Source organism: Colias philodice, chromosome 2 (genome assembly GCF_061535455.1).
Source record: "Colias philodice isolate Cphi_HAF_F1 chromosome 2, ilColPhil1 Martin Lab GWU primary, whole genome shotgun sequence".
Lineage (NCBI taxonomy): Eukaryota > Metazoa > Arthropoda > Insecta > Lepidoptera > Pieridae > Colias > Colias philodice.
The window spans coordinates 10,615,191-10,637,881 of NC_143087.1; the positions used below are offsets into that span (position 1 = coordinate 10,615,191).

At 35.6% G+C, this 22,691-nt stretch overlaps 3 protein-coding genes across 3 annotated transcripts; 1 reads left to right on the forward strand and 2 right to left on the reverse strand.

The window, feature by feature from the left end:
• Window positions 1-3,798: 3,798 nt before the first annotated feature.
• LOC149490757 (uncharacterized) lies at window positions 3,799-7,457 on the reverse strand. Its single transcript, XM_089708200.1, has 2 exons — window positions 6,866-7,457; window positions 3,799-5,447 (listed from the first exon to the last, which is right to left on the reverse strand). Exon 2 carries the CDS (start codon window positions 5,422-5,424, stop codon window positions 3,943-3,945), a length of 1,482 nt encoding a protein of 493 aa, XP_089564326.1. The 5' UTR covers window positions 5,425-5,447; window positions 6,866-7,457; the 3' UTR covers window positions 3,799-3,942.
• A 1,016-nt stretch (window positions 7,458-8,473) lies between these two features.
• Window positions 8,474-11,979, reverse strand: eIF3h (eukaryotic translation initiation factor 3 subunit h). The gene is made up of 5 exons (XM_089708209.1): window positions 11,826-11,979; window positions 10,964-11,181; window positions 10,049-10,208; window positions 9,387-9,591; window positions 8,474-8,855 (listed from the first exon to the last, which is right to left on the reverse strand). Exons 1-5 carry the CDS (start codon window positions 11,901-11,903, stop codon window positions 8,500-8,502), a joined length of 1,017 nt encoding a protein of 338 aa, XP_089564335.1. The 5' UTR covers window positions 11,904-11,979; the 3' UTR covers window positions 8,474-8,499.
• Window positions 11,980-12,632: 653 nt separating this feature from the next.
• Als2 (Amyotrophic lateral sclerosis 2) lies at window positions 12,633-22,147 on the forward strand. The gene is made up of 9 exons (XM_089708217.1): window positions 12,633-15,948; window positions 16,031-16,362; window positions 16,483-16,697; window positions 16,868-17,198; window positions 17,672-17,925; window positions 18,282-18,458; window positions 19,210-19,382; window positions 20,725-20,888; window positions 21,294-22,147. The coding sequence occupies exons 1-9, from the start codon at window positions 12,879-12,881 to the stop codon at window positions 21,342-21,344; spliced, it is 4,767 nt and encodes a 1,588-aa protein (XP_089564343.1). The 5' UTR covers window positions 12,633-12,878; the 3' UTR covers window positions 21,345-22,147.
• Window positions 22,148-22,691: the final 544 nt, after the last annotated feature.

Genomic DNA, 22,691 nt, shown 5'->3' on the forward strand with positions numbered 1-22,691 from the left:
GACGATTCGCGCCTCAGGGTTTTACTTTTTTTTTATTTATGGCAATGAGCGAAGAAGAGGTTTAACTTTTTTGTACCTTATTTTTTTAAATACCAACACAAACAAAATGTTCGTTAACGGCCCCAACCCTCGGCGTGTGTTCGTGCCTATACCCAATGATATTTTATGTATAGATACGTTATATACTCACAATATATCCAAAAAAAATGCTTCATATGCAGTGTCAGGCACACACAAATACAATTTTCATTTTACTTAATTTATTACATTGACAGACTGTATAAGAGAGATGGCTCTAATAAAATGATATAAACAAAAAAGACAAAGATAGTTTGTCACTTCCGCGCAGGTGTAAGCAAAAGTCATAAGAATTCACCAATTAAATATAAATAAACAAATAGTTGCCATGGTAATTGGCATAGATTAACGACACAGAAGGTTCAATGTTATAGATGTTAGGTTTCCTGCACAAGTAAATAAATGTGACAATTTCATTTACTATTTTATGATTATTATGATGTCGTATTAAAATGAAAAAAAAAATAAAAAACTTTTTTGGAGATATAACTGTATTAAGTATTTATTACTAGCTGTGGTGTTCGTTTTCGGTCATCATCATTTCACCCGATAATCACCCACTGCTGAGCATACTGCATATAGTCCTCCTTATAGAACTCCATAAGGACCGATCTTACGCTATTCGTTTCAAGGCAGTTCCCGAAACCCGTACAAGGTCATCACTCCAACTTGTAGGATAATTATAATAATAGTGGTGCCTAGATGAAAAAAAAGGATGAAATAAAAGAAAGGATGAAGTATACGCCTTTTTTTATCTAAAAAACAAATAAAATTTATGTTCAATAGCTATTTACAGAAAAGCAAATAGCATTTTTCGTCAGTAGCGATAATCTTTTCTTCAATGTATACGTATATTCAACATCATTTTTGCAAACAAACATTTTTGCCATCACGATTTCATTGTATATAATAAATAGATATATTTGTTAATTATATGCACTGTGTGGATTTAAATATAAAATTAATCAAGTATTTACCCAAATCGAAATTAATAAAATAACCGTTCTATTTTCAATAATCGTACATATCTACATGATAATCTTTGAACACAGTGTACGCTAGCTTTGTCACACTAGTGATTGAAGCAATGTTTTATCCCTTTCATTATTTCAATACACGTGTCAAGCAAGTGTCATTAATAAAGAATTGTAAATTGTTATTTTACTCTTAAACTGTAATAATTTAATATATTTTGGTGTGATATGATATTTCTTTATCTTTCTTTATTTTTTTGCACGAATACGTGCACTTTCTGAACACACAGGAAGGCATTTTCGACAACTTTAATGTACCTATCGGCACATGCGCTCACTGGGACCGGTGACAATCTGACTGATTGCATTGGTCCCAAATAGGACCAATTCACGGAATCAGTTTTGGTGCGTTGATGACGTATCTACCTCTTGTTTCTATATATAATATCATTGCCTATACCTAACCAAATCAACGCGTTTATATATTTTAGAAGAAAAAATGGATGAAAAATTCATTGCTTCAGTTTTCACAGGGGGACCTATGTGGAATTCAGTCAATGTACTACATGAAAATGCCGTTATTTTAAAGAAACTGTGGGAAGAGCTAGTTTTCGAAGTAGAATTTTGTATATAGGTACCTACCTAACACGTGAGGCGGGTTTTCAACTTATTTTTTTTTTTTGTGCCTGATATTTGACATTAGATTGAGTAACTTTGGCTTTGGTAAAAGTTGTCTTCGGTCTTTGTTACCTACATGAGAAACCAGAATTAAAGTTACACGATACTTCATTCGTCGAAAATCTTCGCAATTTCTACTGTACATACGTGTATCCTCGTAACGCCCAGGCTATTTTTACCAAACATTGGCTTGCAGCCCAAGTACCTTTTAAAAGGTTCACATGGTGCGGACCCGGAGGTGATGAAATCTAAAAAAAGTGCCTTATTATTTCCGTATGAGCGTGGGATTTTTTCTGCATGTAAATGTATGTCAGTGGAAGGTTTTGAGACACTAAATAACCCCAAATTCGTTATTCTTTATTTAGGCATATGGGCTTTAATGTATTACAAAACCCGATTTCGCAAAATTCGTATTTTTTAAATTATTGATTAGCGGTAGACAATATAGGGTTTATTTTATATTACAAAAAACAATGAACATAAATATTTGGATTAATACATGTCTTCCAAAATTTTAATGACCAAAAAGATATCTCACACTAACAATCTGAGAAAAAAATATCAATTTTTGAACAATATGATCATTATTTTCTGTACTTATTATTTTTAAAGGCTAGTTTATCACGTGTTTTAGGATTTCTATCAGAAGAAATCCACTTCCAACAGATGACAGAAGCAAAAATTAGCAAGTTTCTAAATTGGACCCAAAAACACTATATAATAGCAACCCATATACCTTTTAAAATCAGAATGATAGTAGGTAAATAGTTGAGTTTTACTTACCATTAAAACTCGTATTATGTCCAGGAGCCTTATTCGAGGCCTTTAAACAATAATGAGAGAGACATCTTTGATTTCCGGCCGACATTACGTAGTTGTAGTTCCAATTATCTCCACAGAGGGCCTCGTTGTCGCGCTTCCGTGTTTACCAGAGTGACGTTTGTACAGCTAAGCTTATAAATAACGGTTTTCGCAGTAATTAGCTCATTGAGTCTCATTATTTTTAATAATTTAATTTTATTAATTATTTAATCAAACTACCAGGCAGGACTTAATGTAAGGCCTCGAATAAGGCTCCTGGACATAATACGAGTTTTAATGGTAAGTAAAACTCAACTATTATGTCCTTACGCCGTTATTCGAGGCCTTTAAACAATAATGAGACATTGTTTGGTTTCGCCTGGTAAACAAGACGCCAATGTGATTATTTACAAAAAATAAATTAATATAATCATTTCAATTTATTATTGTGATAAGGGCTCAAACAGAGCACATAAAGAATTATTCTGATTATTAACCGGTCTCACTTCTTTTCTATAATATTTTTTGAAGGTATTTTGTGACCTCCAATTTCCCCTTGCAAGAATTTTATCTATAGATTCGTTGTCTAACCAGCTCCTAGAGGCAACAGCTGATCGAACGCTACCAGGAGCAGCTTCAACACCCGCCTCTCTCAAAGCAGATTTCACCCAACCAGCTATTACAGTTCTAGAAGCGGCTTTCGCCTTGCCACAAACGGTTACAAATAAATTATCTACGTTAGCCGAGTTACGCCTATCCATGCCCAGATCTAATAACTTTCTAATCCAAAATACGGGGTCGATATTACAGTTACTTGCGTTTGACAATAATTTCCAACCCGATTGAACATATGAATCCGAGTCAGTCTTAGATCCATGTTTGGGCCAAAAAACTATAGAATTTTCTACGGTACTATCTACATAAAAGCCTTCTGCAACACTCAAAAGTGTCAAGTCATGTATTCTACGACCTGAACACAATAATAATATAATGGCACAACGGCGTGAAATTTCCCACAAGTTACTACTATTCTGCACATTATGATTAGTTAACCACGATATCAAAATGGAGGTATCCCAAATGTTACCCGCGCGCAATTTTGGGCTAGTATTTGCTATAGCTTTTAAAATCTGTTTTACTAAAATATTCGAACTTAACTTAGAATTGTCCTCCGTTTTACATAAAGTGGACACGACTGATTTATGAACTAAAATTGTCCTATATGCAAGTTTTTCGACTAAATGTAAATCAGCTAAATATTTGGCTAAATCAGATCCTGTTGGATTCTTAATGTCGACATTGTGTTTTAAACACCAATTAATCCACCGTTCCCAAGCAGGTTTATACGTTTTAAGAGTAGAGCCTCGCCATCCTGACCGCAACAGCGATTTTTGCTGGCTTGACCATGTTTCTAACGCTTGCGACCACCCCCACATTTCCAAATTTCGAGAACCATATTCTTTACCTTTGGTGGAGGGAGACCCGTGGTCAGATCTATTAGTTTGGTCTCCAGGTGGCGGACGGTGAAGGGTGGTGCTATCGCTCGCGACTTCAGATCTGCTCTCCAAAATGCCCGCGGCCACCTCGGTGCTACTATTAGGTACATACCTTTCGCTCGATTGAGATGCATCAAAACTCGGGGCAGGACACTCGGAGGAGGAAATACCCACGCTAACCTGAAGGTCCACTCCCAAGCAAACGCGTTGTGTTTCCATGCTTGTCGATCCCGTTGGTCTAGACTCACATATTTGGGTACCACATGAGCTCGTGTTGAAGCGAAAAGATCTACATCTGGTACTCCCCATTTCGCAAACACTAGATCTGTCGTTGATGGTAGTAAATGCCATTCCGCGGGGGACATGTTCCGCGATAGACGATCTGCTTCCATATTGTAACTGCCTGGAATGTGGTGAGGAATCAAATGTATGTCGAAAATGTCTAACAGATGGTAAACTTCGTAAGTTAGTTTCATCAGTTCCGCCGACCGACAACCCCCTTCGTTTTTCAAGTAGGCTACAACGGCTTTGTTGTCGCACTGTAGAAGAACTGACGAATGAATCAGAGAGGGACCCACTTCCCTTAAACATTTGACAACAGTGAGCATTTCCTTTTGGTTCGAATGAAGTAAGCTTTCTGCGCCCACCCATTCTCCCTTCATATGAATACCATTTAGCTCGGCCCCCCAACCCGAATCCGCCGCGTCTGTTGTTAAGAAATGTGTGGTTGAGGGAGGATGAATTCGAGAGAACTTCTCGCAATTTACCAACCACCACTTGAGCTCCTTGACCACCTGTTGCGGCAGATGAAACGACGTTCGGCCTTGGTGTTTCAGCAGTCTGTTTGAAAGTGTTAAAAGACAACGGAAATTGAGCCGGCCCTGGGGTATAACGAGACGGGCAAAGTTTAGAAAGCCTACAGTACTCTGAGCCTCTTTCAAAGTTATGACCTGACTCTCCAATAGATGTGAAATATTTACCTTTATTTTCCGGATTTTGTTTTGTGGTAAACACTTCCTGTTCTGCCACGTGTCCCATACTATACCCAGGTATTCTAAAGAGGTCTGAGGTGAGAGTATCGATTTGTTGGTGTTTACCTTCCAGCCCAGCTCCTCTAGACTTTTTAGCACGAATTCCACTTGGTTGACGAGCTTGGCTCTGTCCTGGCATACAATTAAAAAATTGTCGAGGAAAACAATGATTCGAATACCTTTCTCGCGCAGAAATTCCGCTGTCCAGTTCGTCAGGGACGCAAAAACCTTGGGTGCTGTTGCGAGCCCAAATGGTAAACAGGTCATCTGTAACATCTGGCCCTTGTACATCAACCTCAGAAAGCAGCGATGACTCACGGCCACGGGCACGTGACAGTACGCTTGGGTGAGATCGATTTTTACCATGAAATCGTGCGGCTGTAGAAAATCTGGAACTCGATGTACCGAAATTAGTCTGAATTTCGTTACTTTGAGATATTGATTCAGTCTTTTTAAATTGAAAATTGGACGCATTGAACCGTCGCTTTTTGGTGTTAGAAAGAGGGTAGATAAAAAACTGGGCGTTTCGGGGGCATGCTGTAAAATATTTTCGGTTAGCATATTGTTTATTGCCAAATCCATCTCGACAGATGGAACAGTTTGATAGTGGACTTTGGTATGGCGCGGCATGACCAAGGGCGGTTTCGCTTGAAAAGGAATTTTGTAACCTGTTATTATTTTTAGCAGTGCTTCTGGAGCACCCCTCTCTTTCCAAATACTCACAAACTGCGTTAACCTGCCCCCCCGAAACGTCTGTAAATAGTCAAAATCTTTTATCACCTTTGCCTCTTGGACGCGAGGCACTAGTACTGTTAGATTGCGGTCGGTTAAAACGCATTTGCTTAAATTGTGATCTAAATTGAGGTCGAAATAAACGCTCATTAAAGTCATAATTAGGACGCACTCCTTTGGGAGGTGCATAATGTCTAAAACTTTTATTATTATTATAATTGAACGCAAACGGTGCAAAGGAGCGACCGGTTTGGTTTTGAATAAACGTACTAGGTCCAGGTTGCGCAGCCTGGGACCCAGAAATAGCTCGCTTTTCTTGCGCAGAAAAGGAGGATTTATTTTGCGAAAAAATTTTATTAATACCGCCATTTATTTTTAAAAATTCAGAAAATGCTTCCTTTTCAAAAATATATTCACAAGAAGGCGGAATCTTTTTTAAACTAACCCTTAAAAACTTATCTTTTACCAAATTTAAGAAAAAATCCCTTCTTTGTTCAACAATATCCGCTCGTCGACCGCATACTAATTGTAAGCAATCAAGAGAAATTTTTTGAAAACTGCCCGAAAATGTCTCTTTAATTTTAGAAAGCAAGGATTCTTTGTTTATTTCCTCACTGTTATTAGTCCATTGTAACAATTCCGATACGCCCTTTTTTAACGCATCGCTTTGCATAATTAACGCATGAGTAATAGCACTTAACGACTTTTCAGTTGCAATTAAATTATTAGATTTTTCGAATTGTTTAATTTCATCGTTTACTTCAAGATCAACAAATCCCGGACGAGCGTTATACAATTTTTGAATATCGGCATAACGTACGTTTGTCCAATTCTCCGAATTGAAATGTTGAAGAGAATTTAATAATTGCAAATGTTCAGTTGAAGTATTTGCTACGGTTGGCTCTTTTAAATTTGTAGTCAAATCGAAGTTAAAAGAAACGCTCGGCTCGACAGCCGGTTCGCTTACATGATCACAATTATCTAAATTAATTCCATCTGAACAATAACTATACCCCGGCGGGTAGTAGCCAAAACTAGAGGAGAAATTCGCAAGAAAATGCTGTATTTCACTGACCTGATTTGAAAGTAATGACAAACTTTCATTTTCCTTACGTGTTTTCTTGTTCTTACTAGGTTTGCTGCTTTTTCGTTTTCTTTTAACCGCCTTTTTAGGTGAACGTACGACCTCCTCTTCATCCGACGATAACGACGACGAAGAATCGCTGGATACCAAATTATCATTTGGCATCTTCTCACTACCTCCGTCACTCATTTTAAATACACTTAACACGACAACTTCTATTTAAATTTTAAACTGTAACTAATTTTAATATTTAAAACTTTAATTTCAAAACGTAATATAATAGCAAACTACAACTTTTATTCCAAAGGATAATAAACGAACGCTAACAGCGTTATCCCAAGATATACTGTCGGTACGAAAATTAAGACGCCAATGAGCTAATTACTGCGAAAACCGTTATTTATAAGCTTAGCTGTACAAACGTCACTCTGGTAAACACGGAAGCGCGACAACGAGGCCCTCTGTGGAGATAATTGGAACTACAACTACGTAATGTCGGCCGGAAATCAAAGATGTCTCTCTCATTATTGTTTAAAGGCCTCGAATAACGGCGTAAGGACATAATTGATATATTTCTATAGAAATTTTAAATAATTTCGCAAATGAGAGTTGGTTTTTAATAAAAAAATATTATTTTCAGATTCTTCAGAACTGAAAGAGCTTTCTTGGTTTTGGTTTATATGTTGTAATCCTCATCTCCAAATAGTTCATACTCTTCTATATCTGACTGATTTAATACTTCTAAAGCTTCTTCGATTTGCTCATCTCTCATTGGGTTACCTGAAAAGGATAGGTACTAAAATATTCTGTAACAGGCTAAATAATTTACTTTATATTATGAAGGAGAAAACGGTCTAAATCATAAGTTTCAAAGGCAAATCAAATTGATTAGTGGTTTATTCCCTTATACCTTTTAAAATCCAATAATATGTTAATACTCTTATACCTTCTAAAAGGTATCCAGATTTTACGAGGTTATTTTACACGCATATTCTTTATTTTCGCGTAAATCTAAATGTAATTATAATATTTACTTATTTGTCAACAAGCAGAGTAAGATACTCTCAGTTAAAAACCTAAGATTGCATCAATAATCATGGATTGAACTTACCACGTCCTCTAGTCAGTCGAGATGGCCAGACTTTTCGCCGGAAATTACATATATTTTATTTTTCTATTGGCACTATTGCTTAACCATAGACAAAAACATACTTTCCAGTAGCCGGATAAAAAACAGTAATTAGATTTGGCGCGTAATTTAAAATGTTACGGCGTTTTCAAATCAGATACTGTCAGATACCTTTAAAAAGGTACCGTGGGCGTTTATGTCATAAAGTTGGATAACAGCTTGGGCCGGTACCACTATCGAGCTGCATGCCTTTTAATAGGTATCTGGGCGTTACGAGGGTATACTTACGTAAATTTGTCATTTTATTTTAATAATAATTTACATCTATTTTGATTTTTGAATGAATTCGTTGACCATTTCAAAAAAAATGAAAATAAATTTAAAATAAATAAATAAATTTTTCTGTATATAAATAACTTAAAATAATTTGTTGTTATTAAGTGCATAAGGTAAAACAATAAAACACCACATTATCGCACAATTTTAATACCACAAATTAATTGCTATTCTGTTTCGACTCTTTAGCGTTTTGCAGCGCTTGAGTCAAGTACACTTTAGCGAGACTCTGCGAACAGAACTGGCTTATATGTTGACTGTAGGTATTTATTTGTCCAGCTACAATCATAGGGTTGAGCCTTGGTGGAACTGGTAGTGGCTTGAATAGTTTGTTAACGTCTTCTTCAGGTAGCGCAGGTTCGTCTTTGGCAGCCCTGGCCGCATTCTCTTGGGCCCTTTTCAACAACCACCTGTGCTTGTCTTGTTGCTGACGAACAACCAATTGTTGGTATCTGTTGAACTTGATTGCTTCTTGGTTTAGTTCATCGACGCGTTCCATTAGGCTGCGGAGTTGACCTGTGAATAATTTGTTAAGAATTTGTAATGGAAAATAGTTCTAAAGTATATAATGTATGCTAGGTTCACATGTGTATGAATAAAAATAAAATAAATAAAAATCATTTATTGAGCAATTTGTGGGTTAGGTACAAACATGTAACATAGATACAAACAATAACAATTTAAATCACACAATTTACCATATCCCACTAATATTATAGATGCAAAAGTTTGTAAGACCATCATGTTTACTCTTTCACGCAAATAATACTGAACCAATCACAATTAAATTTAGTATGTAGGTAGCTGAAGACCCAGATTAAGAAATAAGCTTTTTATCCCAGAAATCCCACAAGAACGGGAACTATGCGGCTTTTTCTTTGAAAAAGCGGGAGAATGCGCGGACGGAAATCTAGTCAAATATAAAGTGATTGTGATTAGTAGTTGAAAATATACTTCGATTAATAATGTGTAATAACATTTCAATAAATATTTTAATGGTATAAAGGATGCAACTTTATTTTAACAGAACTGAAAGAAAAAACATACCTTCAAGAACAGACGCAGTACCGAGGTCCAAGAATTTAGAACCCTCTTCCTCAGGGATCATCTCCGACAACTCTGACATCATGATATTTGTGAGCGGCGAATTGCGGATTACAATTGGCACTTCAATGAACAGACTCTCGTAACCAATCTTTAGATTACGGAGAGCCTCTGGTGTGTAATCACCCTCCTTGTACATGGCTATGGCCTGGAGATCAATAATATTATTTATTAATGCATTCATATTGAAAAAATGGTACATTCTGTTCACTCCAAAATTATATCTATATAAAAATGGAGTGCATTTAAATCTATTTATGCCAGTAAATACACAGATTATAAAAAATTATATGTATTTTCTTTATTAATGCCTAGTTAATTGTACCATCAATTTATACAAGTTATTACTAATAAAAGCTCGTAAAGAACACATGATTTATTAATCATACAGAATGGTGTCCTTTATTCCAATCTAGAATCATCAATCATGTTCACAATCTTCCCAAAACCTATATTTTTTAATAAAATTGTGAAAAAATATAAATTAACTAGTGACAAATAACACAACGACATAATTAGTGACAAATTAACAACTACAGTTACCATATATCTTATAAACTTAAAACATTATTACAAAATAACAAAAATACTGTATGTAACCATACCTGAGGAGTAAGACGATAAGCCTTAAGCGTTAAGAATCCTCTAGCTGACTTCTTAGTGTCGTAAATAACAACGACACTCTCTTCAATTGAAGTCTGGTAGTGGTACTGGGACTCCAGAAGCGATTGACTCAAGAAGTTGCCAACATCTGCACTTTGGTACCTGAAATGTATGTATAAAATTTTTGATTTTTAAAACACATTTTTATTACAACACAGCATTTTCTTGTGTTTGGTTTTATGCGAGGATTACATTTTGAAAATAAAAAAAGCAAAATGTCCAGTTAAATAATATAACGAGTACATGTAATATGTATTCAGTTTTAAATTGTTAATATTTTATATTAACTACACACTTTCAACAATTAACCATGCACCAACATCAAACTTTTTTAGTAAATAGCACATCTAAATAATATGTAGTAATTAATAATATCAAATCTTTTTTATTTTTTACTTTTCCGTTTTTGAACTCTGTTGTTTATTGTATAGGTACAGTGTGAAAATTTTCGATGGGCCCTGGGTATCTCTTTACAACGACAACACTTAATTTTCTTTCTTTCATTTTCACATCACATGGTATAAAGCAGTCGCTTCTGTCCTAATGTCTGTATGTATGTATGGTTAGATCTTAAAAACTACACAATAGATTTTGATGCATTTTTGATGTGAAAACTTCTTTAGCGGCGTTGGGTATAAAATCTTAAACTCTAGTCAGGACACGTGACCTGATCGAAAAAGCGTAAGACGGATGGATATCAAACATGCTCAACGTTAATAATCAAGTTTTCACTTCTGCAGGCACTCCCGGAGTGCAGCCCGTCTTTTTTTTTATAGATTAAGTACTAAGTAGGTATTGAGGGACGATTTATTATACAATATGTTTTGTTTTAGAAATAAAAACATTGATATACACACCATCCAACATGGAAATGATCGACATTGACTCTTCGCAGGCGTCTCATCATATCCAGCTGGTATTCCTCCTCATCCATGGTATCATCATGCTTGGGGAACGGGAAGCAGTTGGTGATCTCCAGGCGGTTCTCGACCACAAGACCCAGCAGGGCACCTTGGGCGACTTCCATGTTACTGCATGATTCTTCATGGCAGTGCTTCACTATTTTCATCACCGCCTGAAATTTTTTATTGGTCAAATAATGAAAGATCTTAAAATAGTCAAACATTGTAATATATTTATTAATGTGAAAGAAATAAGAGATTATTAATTTGTTACACTGCATTAAAATCACAGAATATGTGACCTAGGTATTTTGTTGTCTTTATTATTTGTCAATAAAAGAGGAAGAAGCAACGGTAGGCTATCTGCTACATGCATTTCATAATAATCATTGTGAAGAGCCATTAGCCAATTCATGACACAGTTAAATGTCGTTTTATTCACTAGAACTCATTGAAAAAGTCGAATAACGTCATCCACAATTTAGAAAGTGACGAAGTGAGTGTCCCAAAACAGCATATGAGTCATAAACATTATTGTCCCAGGTAAATAAACTTTTGGTCACGACATAACCTAACTGGATAAACTTATTAAAATTTTTCAAAACAAAATAGCAAAATGAAGCAAACAGAAACAATGGCATATAGACTACTCTAAACTAATACTGTGGTACTTTTAATGATGTTTAGAAGGATGCAACTAGTGAAAACCACAAATTAAATGTGTAAAACATGACGCGTCAACTAACTATAACATAGGACATATTTTGATAAGATTTTAATTCCGCAACATTTATATCGCAATAATATCACTACGTACCAAGCCATCACATTGAACATATGTAATAGCGGCTTCATTTTCAGGAACACGTCTAGATGTACCGCCGCGATTCGCCATTTTTGAAGGGAAAGGATATTGACCAGACAAGGTTTTATTCGTCTGACATATTATGACAGTGACATATTCGGTTGAACAACCTCTATCATAGACTGTAGCAGTGATACAGATAACAATGTATTGTATTATAGCTACATTTCTAGTCACATTGCATGTACATGATCTTAAGATGATCTTAGTACATGATTATAGAATTCTACAGTATGGAAATTTTCGATGGGCCCTGGAGGGAAATTACTTATTAAATTTAAACTTTTGCTAAAAGGAGCAAAATTTGCTATCTTCAGTACTACTCGACCAAGCCAACTAGACGCTCGGGTGGAATGCGGCCTCCCCGCCCGCTTACCGCCTCAGGTACCGCGTTCGCCTTAGTACGGTTCGCAGCATCGACGCATTCGTACGTTTCGCATCGCTAGTTATTTCTGTACTTTTTATTATTAATCGTTAAAGCTTGTTGTTGACTGTTAAGTTTTTCGTTGTTATTTGTTTAAGTTTTTACTGTGTTGTTATTCATAGACAGCCCTCGAAATGGGGAAAAATAAGACTATTCATAGCGGAGAGCGAACAGTGATATTATTAATATTTTTTTTTTGCTATCTGTACCCGAGACATGGGCGGGTGACGTCACAGTTGAAAAGGGTCTAGTTGGCTTGGTCGAGTAGTACAAATGGCAACTCCCAGTGTCAATTTAAAATTTCTAAATATTGAGATGTCATGTGTCAATTTCAAAACAGTACAAAATTGAAAATACAAATTGATAATGTGAATCGTTAATTTATTTTACTATAATATCAGCTAATTAATTTAATCAACCCACTAATATCAAATAAAAACATTCTTCAATATTTAAAAATACCTTGTTAATTAGTTTTGTATCAAATGTGTGATTGAAGGAAATGATGTCGAGGAAAGTAGATTATAATTCTTAGTAATATGAATACTACAATATCACATATTGAATAAAGGTGTAATAAAATGAGTCAACATAAATTTTGGAGAGGTATTGAAGCTTTGAAGGTTTCATCAGCGCAGAATGTGCCAGAAAAGATTGTAAAGCTTTGTTCACTGGGCGCGGATTTTCTCGCACTAGGAAACGACCATGGCCTCTATTATTGTAGTATTGAAGAAGAAAATTTAAATTTTAGAAAAATTTGTGGCGTCTCTGCTATCGACATATCATATCATGATGATATCTTGTATATTATCAATGAACATGGAAGACTCTACAAAACAAATTGCAGTTTTAAAAACAAAGAAGAAATCATTGTTAAGGAAGAATCGAAATGCTGTCCTCATGGCTTTAAGAGTAACAGCTCTAAAGTAAAGTTTAGGAATGTTGTTACTAGTGATTTTGGACAGCTGTATATAAGTAGTGATGGGCACTTATGGGGCTCAGGGGTTATGCCCCAAATAGGTTTAGATACAAGTAGTATTAAAAAGATTCCATTTTTTGAGGGAAGAACAGTCTACAGTGCTTCCATCGGCCAAAATTTTGCAGCTGTAATTGCTAGGAAAAATGTAAGGCAATCCGGTAATTGTGACACCGACAGTGATAATGATGATGAAGAAGTTTTTGCATCAAATTGCTCGCAGTGTCAAACTATAATTGGTCTTGCATCCCCTGCATCTGTCCCATCTTTATCGGAGACTTGTCCTCTTGGAGTTCATATAAGTAAGTCAAGTGAAGACTCAAGTAGTACGACAGCACCTCAAACAGATGTTCATGTTGATGCTCAAAGCTTTACAGAAGATTCTAGTCCCTCTTCAGAAGAATCCAAAGTTGCTAAACAAAATTCTCCCATACATGTAAATAGTAATTTAGAATTAGACAATACATCAAACATTGAAGATACTGATGGTAATAATACTGATGAGAATGAAACTCCACATGCAAGTACAGAGAAGCTGAATAATATATTTATAAATACAGATGCAGCTAGACAGTTTCTAAGCAGACAGTTATCTTGGGTATCTGCTGGGGAAGATTATCTAGTTGAATATACAGAGAAACCAACGAGAATCATTAAAGAAAATGTTACAAATATAACAAATTTTGTTTATGAAGGCGTTAAAACTGTAGGAGATAAAGTGGCCACATTATCAAGGCATGTTAGTGGCAGTAGTGATAATAATGATATTGTCGAAATTCAAAATCGTAATTGCAATGAAGAAATGATTAGTTCCCTATTGTACAGTTGTAATTCAAGTAAGTTTGATGATCTCCAATTTTCTACAAGTACAATAAGCAGTGAAAAGGATTTTGAAGCAGCAAGGAAGAATGAGACTTTGAAGAGCATGTCAAAACTTGGTAAAAATATTTTGGCCACTGAATTATGGACTTGGGGAGACATTACCCATGGTCAGTTGGGTATAGGAGATACAGTTAAAAGAGTGAAGCCAATGGTAGTCATGAGCCTCTCAGGTTTTGGTCTTCAGAAAGTTTCTTGTGGAAAATGGCATTGTGCCGCATTAACTTTAGATGGGAGATTATTTATGTGGGGATATAATCATTTCAAGCAGGTAAGTTTAGATTCCAGGGAAGACAAAAGTAGTCCGAAACAATTTACAGAAAATTCTGACAGTGATCGTATCAGAGATATGATAGCAACAGATAATCACATACTAGCCTACACACACAATGAAAATATCTACTATATGGGCAAACATACTGATGGATTCACAGAAGCAATAGTTAACTTAAATGAAAAATTAAATGAAACTGCAAATGATAATGAGAAAGTAAAGACTGTGAAACTAACAGAGCCCCAAAGCTTAATTAAACCCCAAAATGTTTGCTATCACTGGAGGATATTATCTAGTGGCAGTATAAGTTATTGTTCCATAGAAGAATCTGCCATTTGTCCTGAATTTCAAAACCTCTCAATTGCTCAACGTTATTTAGAGGAGATGCTACTGATATATCATTCCCTTATCAAACCATTTCTTAAGAAAAGTAAAGCAATCAGTTCAAATTCCAATGTCTATGAAATGGTTTGTGATATATTTAGTGACATATTAAACTTAACAGCATTAAATGTGCTTTCAACATGGCAATATGCTGAGAAACACATAAATGAATGTGATATATCATTAATAAAAAATTTAGAAGAGTTTATTTATTTGTACAAAAAGTATTATATAGCTGTAAGCAATTTGATTGTTATTGGTGGTTTCGCTCAAATAAACAACATTATTGATGTACCTACAAGTGTTTATAATTTGTTTAGCGATCAACTTCCATCCAATAAGCAGAAGAATAATAAGAAAACGTCTGAAGCCATTATAGCATTAGCGTTTGTTCAACCCTTGACAAGATTAAGCTCATATAAATGTATTGCTCAATCATTATTAAGGTACAGGACGAAACGAAAAAAGGGTGAAACGAAATCGAACATAGAAGAAAGAATTTCGAAAGTGATCTCGACATTAGATATATTGAATGAGGAACAAGAGAAAAGACGAAAGGACGCCGATGTTACAAAATTGTTTTGGGAGACTATAGGAAAGAGTTTAGAGCAGTACAAAATTCCGGAACGTCGACTTTTAAGGGAATCTAAATCAAAACAACTCAATCTTGTTAATCCTGGTCGATTTTCCTCTCATTGGTTTATATTATTTAATGATTTGTTTGTTCATGTCAATGGTAGTACGCCGATTCTGCACCCATTAGAAACGTTATGGGTCGATGCCGCGCCTAATAGCGACTCGCTTCAGAATATTTTGCAAATCACAACCCCTGAAGAAATTATATTGGTGTCAACTAATTCTGAACAAGAAAAAGCAGAATGGATTCAAGCATTGAATACGGCCATAAAAACAGTTTTAAAAAAGGACACCATTTTTAAACCTCCTGCAATTAGAAGTGCGAGTTACGTATTTTCGAGTAAACAAACGTTTTACAAAGATGCTAAGTACAATGGCAGATGGTTGGACGGTAAAGTGCATGGCAGTGGCAAAGTAGAATGGCCTGATGGCAAGGTTTATGTTGGTCAGTTTCAATTGAACGCACTCTGTGGCCACGGAAAAATGGACATACCTGGAGTAGGTAATTTGTGTTCTAAATTTCCCTCATTGTTTTTACTTTGCACAAAAATGTTCTTCTATCCATGAAACGTTCTGTTTTTCAGGTATATACGATGGCCAGTGGAAAGATAATCTTCAGAATGGTTATGGTATCATGAAATACGCGTCTGGGGACATATATGAGGGCTACTTCAAAGACGGACATTCTCATGGGCATGGCATTAAAAAACAGGGTGATTTTACGTCCTCTTCCGCAACCATATATACCGGGGAGTGGGTAGCAGGTGTACGTCAAGGGTACGGCGTCATGGACGACATTGGTAAAGGTGAAAAGTATTTGGGCAACTGGAGCGATAATAAAAAGCACGGCTGTGGCCTTATAGTGACCCTCGACGGTATTTACTACGAAGGATTGTTTACGCAAGATGTTTTAACGGTTAGCGCGTATTTATTTTGTTTATTATCGCGTAATATTTGCCAATGAAATGTGTCTTATTTTCTATAGTATTTATCATTCGTTTAGCGAATTGATAATACTTGTTTTCTTTCGCCTTAGGGTCATGGAGTAATGGTTTTTGAGGACGGAACACATTATGAAGGTGAATTTCGATCAGCTGGAGTGTTTTCGGGGAAGGGTGTCCTAACATTCTCAAGTGGCGATCGAATTGAAGGTGCCCTAACTGGCGCTTGGACAGAGGGCGTGAAAATATCCAATGGTGTAATGCACCTGAATGTTTCAAACCCCGCTCTACCGGCGAATTCAAAGCCAAAGTAAGTTTCGTACTTGAAAATAAGTATTTATGAATTAAGTTATAGTACTTAATTTTTTGAAATTTCGACAGCCTGCTTTAATTTTTCTGCTATAAGATTCATAAAAACTTTTAAATATTAAGTCTCGACATAGTTTGTCGCGAGTCGTATTCAATTTAATTAAATTTCAGTTCTTTCGGCAAACTGAGCGTTGCGCCAAACCAGAAATGGAACGCCCTGTTCCGACAATGCTTCCACTGTTTGGGCGTTCCAGAGACAATATTGACGCCAACCGGCAATCATTTCGCAAACGGTCCATGTCCCACTATCGAAAATATGAAAATCTGGCAAAACGTAGCCGTCGCTATATCTTGCTCTAATAAACAACACACGAAAAGCCCTAAGAAAAACAACGGATCCGATCTAGAAAAATCCGTCGATTGCCTAGAAGTGATCCCACATTTTGGACAAAAGAGCCTCAGTCTGAACGATTACACGGAATTAAAACAGTATTTGTACAATGTGAGTAAACATTTTTTATCTTTATTATGCTTGTATGCGTTAATGAATCTTACTATTTTTTATCTGAATAAATCATTGTTTGTTTTATCTAAATGGGGTTTTTGATACATTGTTTCTTTAACTAAATTAGCGTATCTACTCATTAATAATTAAAATGGATTCTTAACATTGCGATCGTATCATAAAACTAAATATAGCTTTCGCGTATAGATATTCCTACATTACTAATATACATACTTACCATATATTTACTACATCTATTATAAAAAGATCTTTAAAATACGAAAAGATGCTGACGGTTCGTAAATCGTTAAAATACTTGGATAGTAAATTGGAGCATATTTTTTACGATCCCTTAAAATATTATTCCTGCCTTTTTCGTTGACTTCTTTTGGCATGCGGAAGAATAGAATATCCCAATATGCAATTTCAATAAAGCAAACAGTAAAAGTAATCTAATGATCAATTTCCAGGCCTGTGAAACAACCCACCACCCCCTTGGACAACTAGTACTAAGCCTTACCAACGCGTTTAACACCACATATGGGGGTGTTAGAGTCCATCCTCTCTTACTAAGCCATGCGGTGAAAGAGCTAAAGAGTATAACAACACGATTGTACCAAGTTGTGAGGTTATTGTTCCCGGTATTGCCGCCAGAGGGCACGGATATAGTGTTGCCGTATAAGGACAGTGAGGATGGTATGGAGGATAGCAATCCTATTGATGGGTGAGTTATATATAGCCAGCGTATTGTTATGTGTAGTTCATTAATGATATTACCGAGTAAGGCACTTGATTGACATTGATGTAATAGTTATCGACCCCGACAGTAGTAAAAGTAGCGATAGTCATCAAATGTTATTTTATGCCTTGATCGTCATTTTATCCAATATCTTTAAACACATCGCTCACACAGCACAGCAAGTTGCGAAATTTAAATTCACTAGTTGCGAAATTAAAATATAGAAAAAAAGTTCAAAGTAATACAGCTTTTGTTTTAACCTAAAGTCTTTACTTGAACACGACAGACTTCAAAACGTTCAAAGTACAAAATACACATAAAATCTAAGGCCTGTTACACAGTGAGGTGGTATCAGCGGCATCGCTCTTACAACCCACACTCCTGCCGCGTGTGCATCCGGCCTTATTCGTGTTATACGCGCTTCATAATAAGAGAGAAGACGATCTGTATTGGAGGAGACTGCTCAAATGGAATAAACAACCGGACACTACGCTCATGGCGTTTCTGGGGATCGATCAGTAAGTTAGAAATTTTATGTGAAAGTTGTTAAAGAATATTGCAATTCTATAAATTTTAGGCATTGTTTTGGTAAAATGTTCCTTCGTGCTGTGTTAAAATAACGTCTTCTGCAAATATTTAAATTAATAAATAACTTATTAACTAGTGGTCCGTCTCGGCTTCGCCCGAGCCACGAACGAAAGCGCAATATATTATACATTTATTCTGTCAGTTTCTGCTGTGGTTCAGCAATAATAAAATAATTAAAAAAATAAGACGGGTTGCACTCCGGGAGTGCCGGCAGAAGTGAAAACTTGATTATTAACGTTGAGCATGTTTGATATCCATCCGTCTTACGCTTTTTCGATCAGGCCACGTGTCCTGACGCGAGTTTAAGATTTTATACCCAACGCCGCGGCCGCTAAAGAAGTTTTCACTTCAAAAGTTTTCACTTCAAAAAGCGGTCTAGAATAAATGTTTCAATAGAAATCTTATTATATTGATCTTAATTTCAATTAAATTTGTTTTGAAAATCCATACTAATATTATAAATGAGAAAGTAACTCTGTGTCACTGTCTGTTACTCAATCACGCCTAAACTACTGAACCAATTTGCATGAAATTTGGTATGGAGATATTATGATACCCGAGAAAGGACATAGGCTACCTTTTATTGCGAAATATGTACCACGGGTGAAGCCGGGGCGGACCTCAAGTTATTAATTAATTTAACCTTCAACCGAAATTTAAACTTCCACCTAAAATTTACAGAAAGTTCTGGACGAAAACCAACAGCCAGTCGCCGCCATATTCTCCCCGCGAGCAGTTCCAGGAGGCGGTGGAGACGCTGCAGCAGCTGAAGACCACCTTCTCGCCCATGGAGAAGCTGCTGGTCATACGGAGCACCTTCCAGAAAATGACTACTGCTGTGCAGCAGGAACTTGGTGAGTGATTTTTATTAACTAGCTTACCGCCCGCGGCTTCGCCCGCGTTTTCAAGGAAAAACCCGCATAGTTCCCTTTCCCGTGAGATTTCCGGGATTGGGTCATTTTCCCGGGATAGAAAGTAGCCTATGTCCTTTCTCGGGTATCAAAATATATCTATACCAAATTTCATGCAAATTGGTTCAGTAGTTCAGGCGTGATTGAGTAACAGACAGACAGACAGAGTTACTTTCGCATTTATAATATTAGTATGGATTATTATTACTAGATAATGTTTCCATATCAGATGATTCACGCAAATTGAAGTGTAAAGTTTTAAGCGAAATTCGACAATCGTAATGTGTCATAGTAATTCTGTGACTTTGTGTTATTGTGCGTTTGGCGCGTGTGTGTTCCCCAAAAAATGAAAAGCCGCTTTCAGTAATACACTTTTAATCTGTGTGATGTGCGTGTATGTACCTAGTAATAATTACTAATATACATTTATTAGCCGCGCAGTACTCATGCTGTACAAAGGCGTGGCGGATTATGTTGAATCTATACGTATGTACACGAGCGTGCGTGTGCATGTGTGCGTATGAGTGCGTGTGTGCGTATGAGTGCGTGTACGTATGTGTTTTTGTGCCAATGCACAAAAACACATACGTACATGAATCAATATTCATCAGCCAAAAAATGTGTCCAACGTGAAGTGCATATAAAGCATATTTCTGATGTCTCTCCCTGTGCGTGTGTGATATGTATAAAATGGTAAACGTTTGTCACGCGCGCAATACGTGTTTATGTGCGAGTCTTTATGTAGATATGAGCGTGCCTGTGTTTGTGTGCGTATGCATATCAATTTGTATATTACGTTTCATTAAAGAAACGAATCTTCAATGGCGGCCAAAGCTGACACTGACGTATGGTAGGGTCAGCAAAAAAGAAAATAAAAATAACGTAAATGGATAATTATTTTAATATTTTACTAATTATTTCAAATTGTTTGTTGACAAACTTTTTTGTTATGGTATTTGTGTATTTATATGAATTCTCATATTTACGTATACAGAATGTAACAAAATCCCCATAATATTTGTAATGAGCCCATAAAACTGAACAACTTTTCCCAAAGAACATATTTTGTCAAATTCCAATAAAACATTATTTACTTTCGCAAATGCATAATTGTTATTGTAAAATGATGAAAACTATTATAGGGAAAATCAAATACATTTTAGTGATTTTATTTTTCCATTTTTTTTTGCATGCCGTACGGCCGTGTGTAAGCGAGAGGGAATGATAAGCGCCGCCATTGAAGATTCGTTTCTTTAATGAACTACGTTATAACGCTTTCGTCCAGGTGCGCAGTACCTCTGGAGCATGGACGAGCTGTTCCCAGTGTTCCACTTCGTAGTGGTCCGCGCGCGGGTGTTGCAGCTGGGGTCGGAGCTGCACTTTGTGGAGGACTTCCTGCCGCCCGCACTGCACCGCGGGGAACTTGGGCTAATGTTCACCACGCTTAAGGTTAATACAGGCTTTAATGATAAATGAAACACGGAAACTAAAGGTTCTGAATTAAAAAATAAATAAAAGAACAGTCGATAATTTTAAAAACCAAAAAAAATACAATGCGTGCACTAATTATATAGGGTGAAATAATTTACTGAGACTTTAAAAAGAGCGTGTGTGTGTTGAAATTTAACTCTCAACGCGTCTTAAGAAGTTTCACTTCAAAAAACAATTTATTTACGATCTATAACATATAAGTGAAATGATTTCAAGGATAACGGTGTTTACACCAACAGCCTCTATAAAAACCGCTTCAAAGATTGTTCTTATCTATTTCTTCAACCCTGTTATTAGATAAGTACTAAAAAGTATTTCAAAAGATAAATAATTAAGTTAATAATTATTTTTTTTTTATTCCAGGCCTGCTACTTCCAAATACTTCAAGAGAAAATGTCGATCAATTCGTTATGAATAAGTTTAGTTCTCGAAATAGGTACTTTATATTGTTGGTCAGTGTTTGCTGCAGCAGATAATTGTATTGTATCTGCCATGTTTGTTTGCTAAACCGCTAGAAGTGTGCGTTATATAGTGTTAGTGTCATGTTTTAACAGAACAAAAATATAACCAAATTTTATACGAAATAAAATATGTTAAAGTCCTACATCCCTAATAAAGATAGCCGTAATAAACAATAGTGATAAAAATCGTAATTATTAAAATTTATTTTCGTACTAAGTAATTAAAATTTTGTTCGTGTAAAACAGCTGTAAAGTAATAAAAACTGACCATAATAAACTCTATGAAACATAAAAATATTAATTTTATAAATTTTTCGTAACAGATGAATTTTCATTCGAGTAAGTCCCAATTTTAAGAGACAGAACAAAATAGGTATTAGTAAATTTATGAAAATCAGTATAACCAAATATATTATTGAAATGAAAGAAGGCGCAGTATTCAATTATAATGTTGCTGTTGTTGTTGAAAGTAGTATTTTATAAAATTAAGAATTTTAAAATTAGGTAACTAAACGCTGTTCAATATTTGCAATAATATATTATGGTTTATTTTAACTTATACTAGTAAGTAGTTATATTAAATTTTAGACATTCCATATTTATAATCTCGGCAAAAGAATAATTTTGCATAATGCGAAAGTACTTTTATAGAAACTTTAGTTTTAATTTCAAGTAATTTCTCTCGAGCCTCGTATGATCAATAAAATTATAATTTACATAATATGTCAAAACAGACTAAATATTTATTTCTACATAATATCTTTAGGGCGTATTCAGAAAGAAAGCTTGAAACTTATAAGCGCTTATCGGCGCTTATAAGCGCTGGTAACCCGCGCAGGAAAATATATGAACATGCGCAAGCGCTGATCGGCGCCGACAAGTTTGTTGAAACTTGTTGGAACTTGTCGGCGCCGATCAGCGCTTATAAGCGCATGTTCATATATTTTCCTGCGCGGGTTACCAGCGCTTATAAGCGCCGATAAGCGCTTATAAGCGCTTATAAGTTTCAAGCTTTCTTACTGAATACGCCCTATAATCTTATGTATGGCATGTTTTATTATATTGATGTTTATAAACATTGCATGTTGTTCCAATAACTCAACATTTACACTTTACAGTATGTCTGTAATTCAATATTATAATTATTATTAAAAACATAAATAGCGATAACTATATTGTATAAAAAAGAAATTCATTGATACGGAGAAATATGAGGTCAATGTAGTACGTTACTACGTTGGAATAGTATTTGTCTGATTATGTATATGTAATTTATTAATTTTTAATATTATAACCATAA

Bases quoted from the DNA above. Each gene is read 5' to 3' on its own strand.
- LOC149490757 (XM_089708200.1), bottom strand. From the start codon at position 5,424: ATGGTAAAAATCGATCTCACCCAAGCGTACTGTCACGTGCCCGTGGCC.
- eIF3h (XM_089708209.1), bottom strand. From the start codon at position 11,903: ATGGCGAATCGCGGCGGTACATCTAGACGTGTTCCTGAAAATGAAGCC. The intron at 10,209-10,963 runs GTGTGTATATCA...CATACATTTCAG, and splicing joins GATCATTTCCATGTTGGATG to GTACCAAAGTGCAGATGTTG. The intron at 8,856-9,386 runs GTATGTTTTTTC...AATTATTCACAG, and splicing joins TACTGCGTCTGTTCTTGAAG to GTCAACTCCGCAGCCTAATG.
- Als2 (XM_089708217.1), top strand. From the start codon at position 12,879: ATGAGTCAACATAAATTTTGGAGAGGTATTGAAGCTTTGAAGGTTTCA. The intron at 17,926-18,281 runs GTGAGTTATATA...CCTGTTACACAG, and splicing joins GATAGCAATCCTATTGATGG to TGAGGTGGTATCAGCGGCAT. The intron at 19,383-20,724 runs GTGAGTGATTTT...GCTTTCGTCCAG, and splicing joins TGCTGTGCAGCAGGAACTTG to GTGCGCAGTACCTCTGGAGC.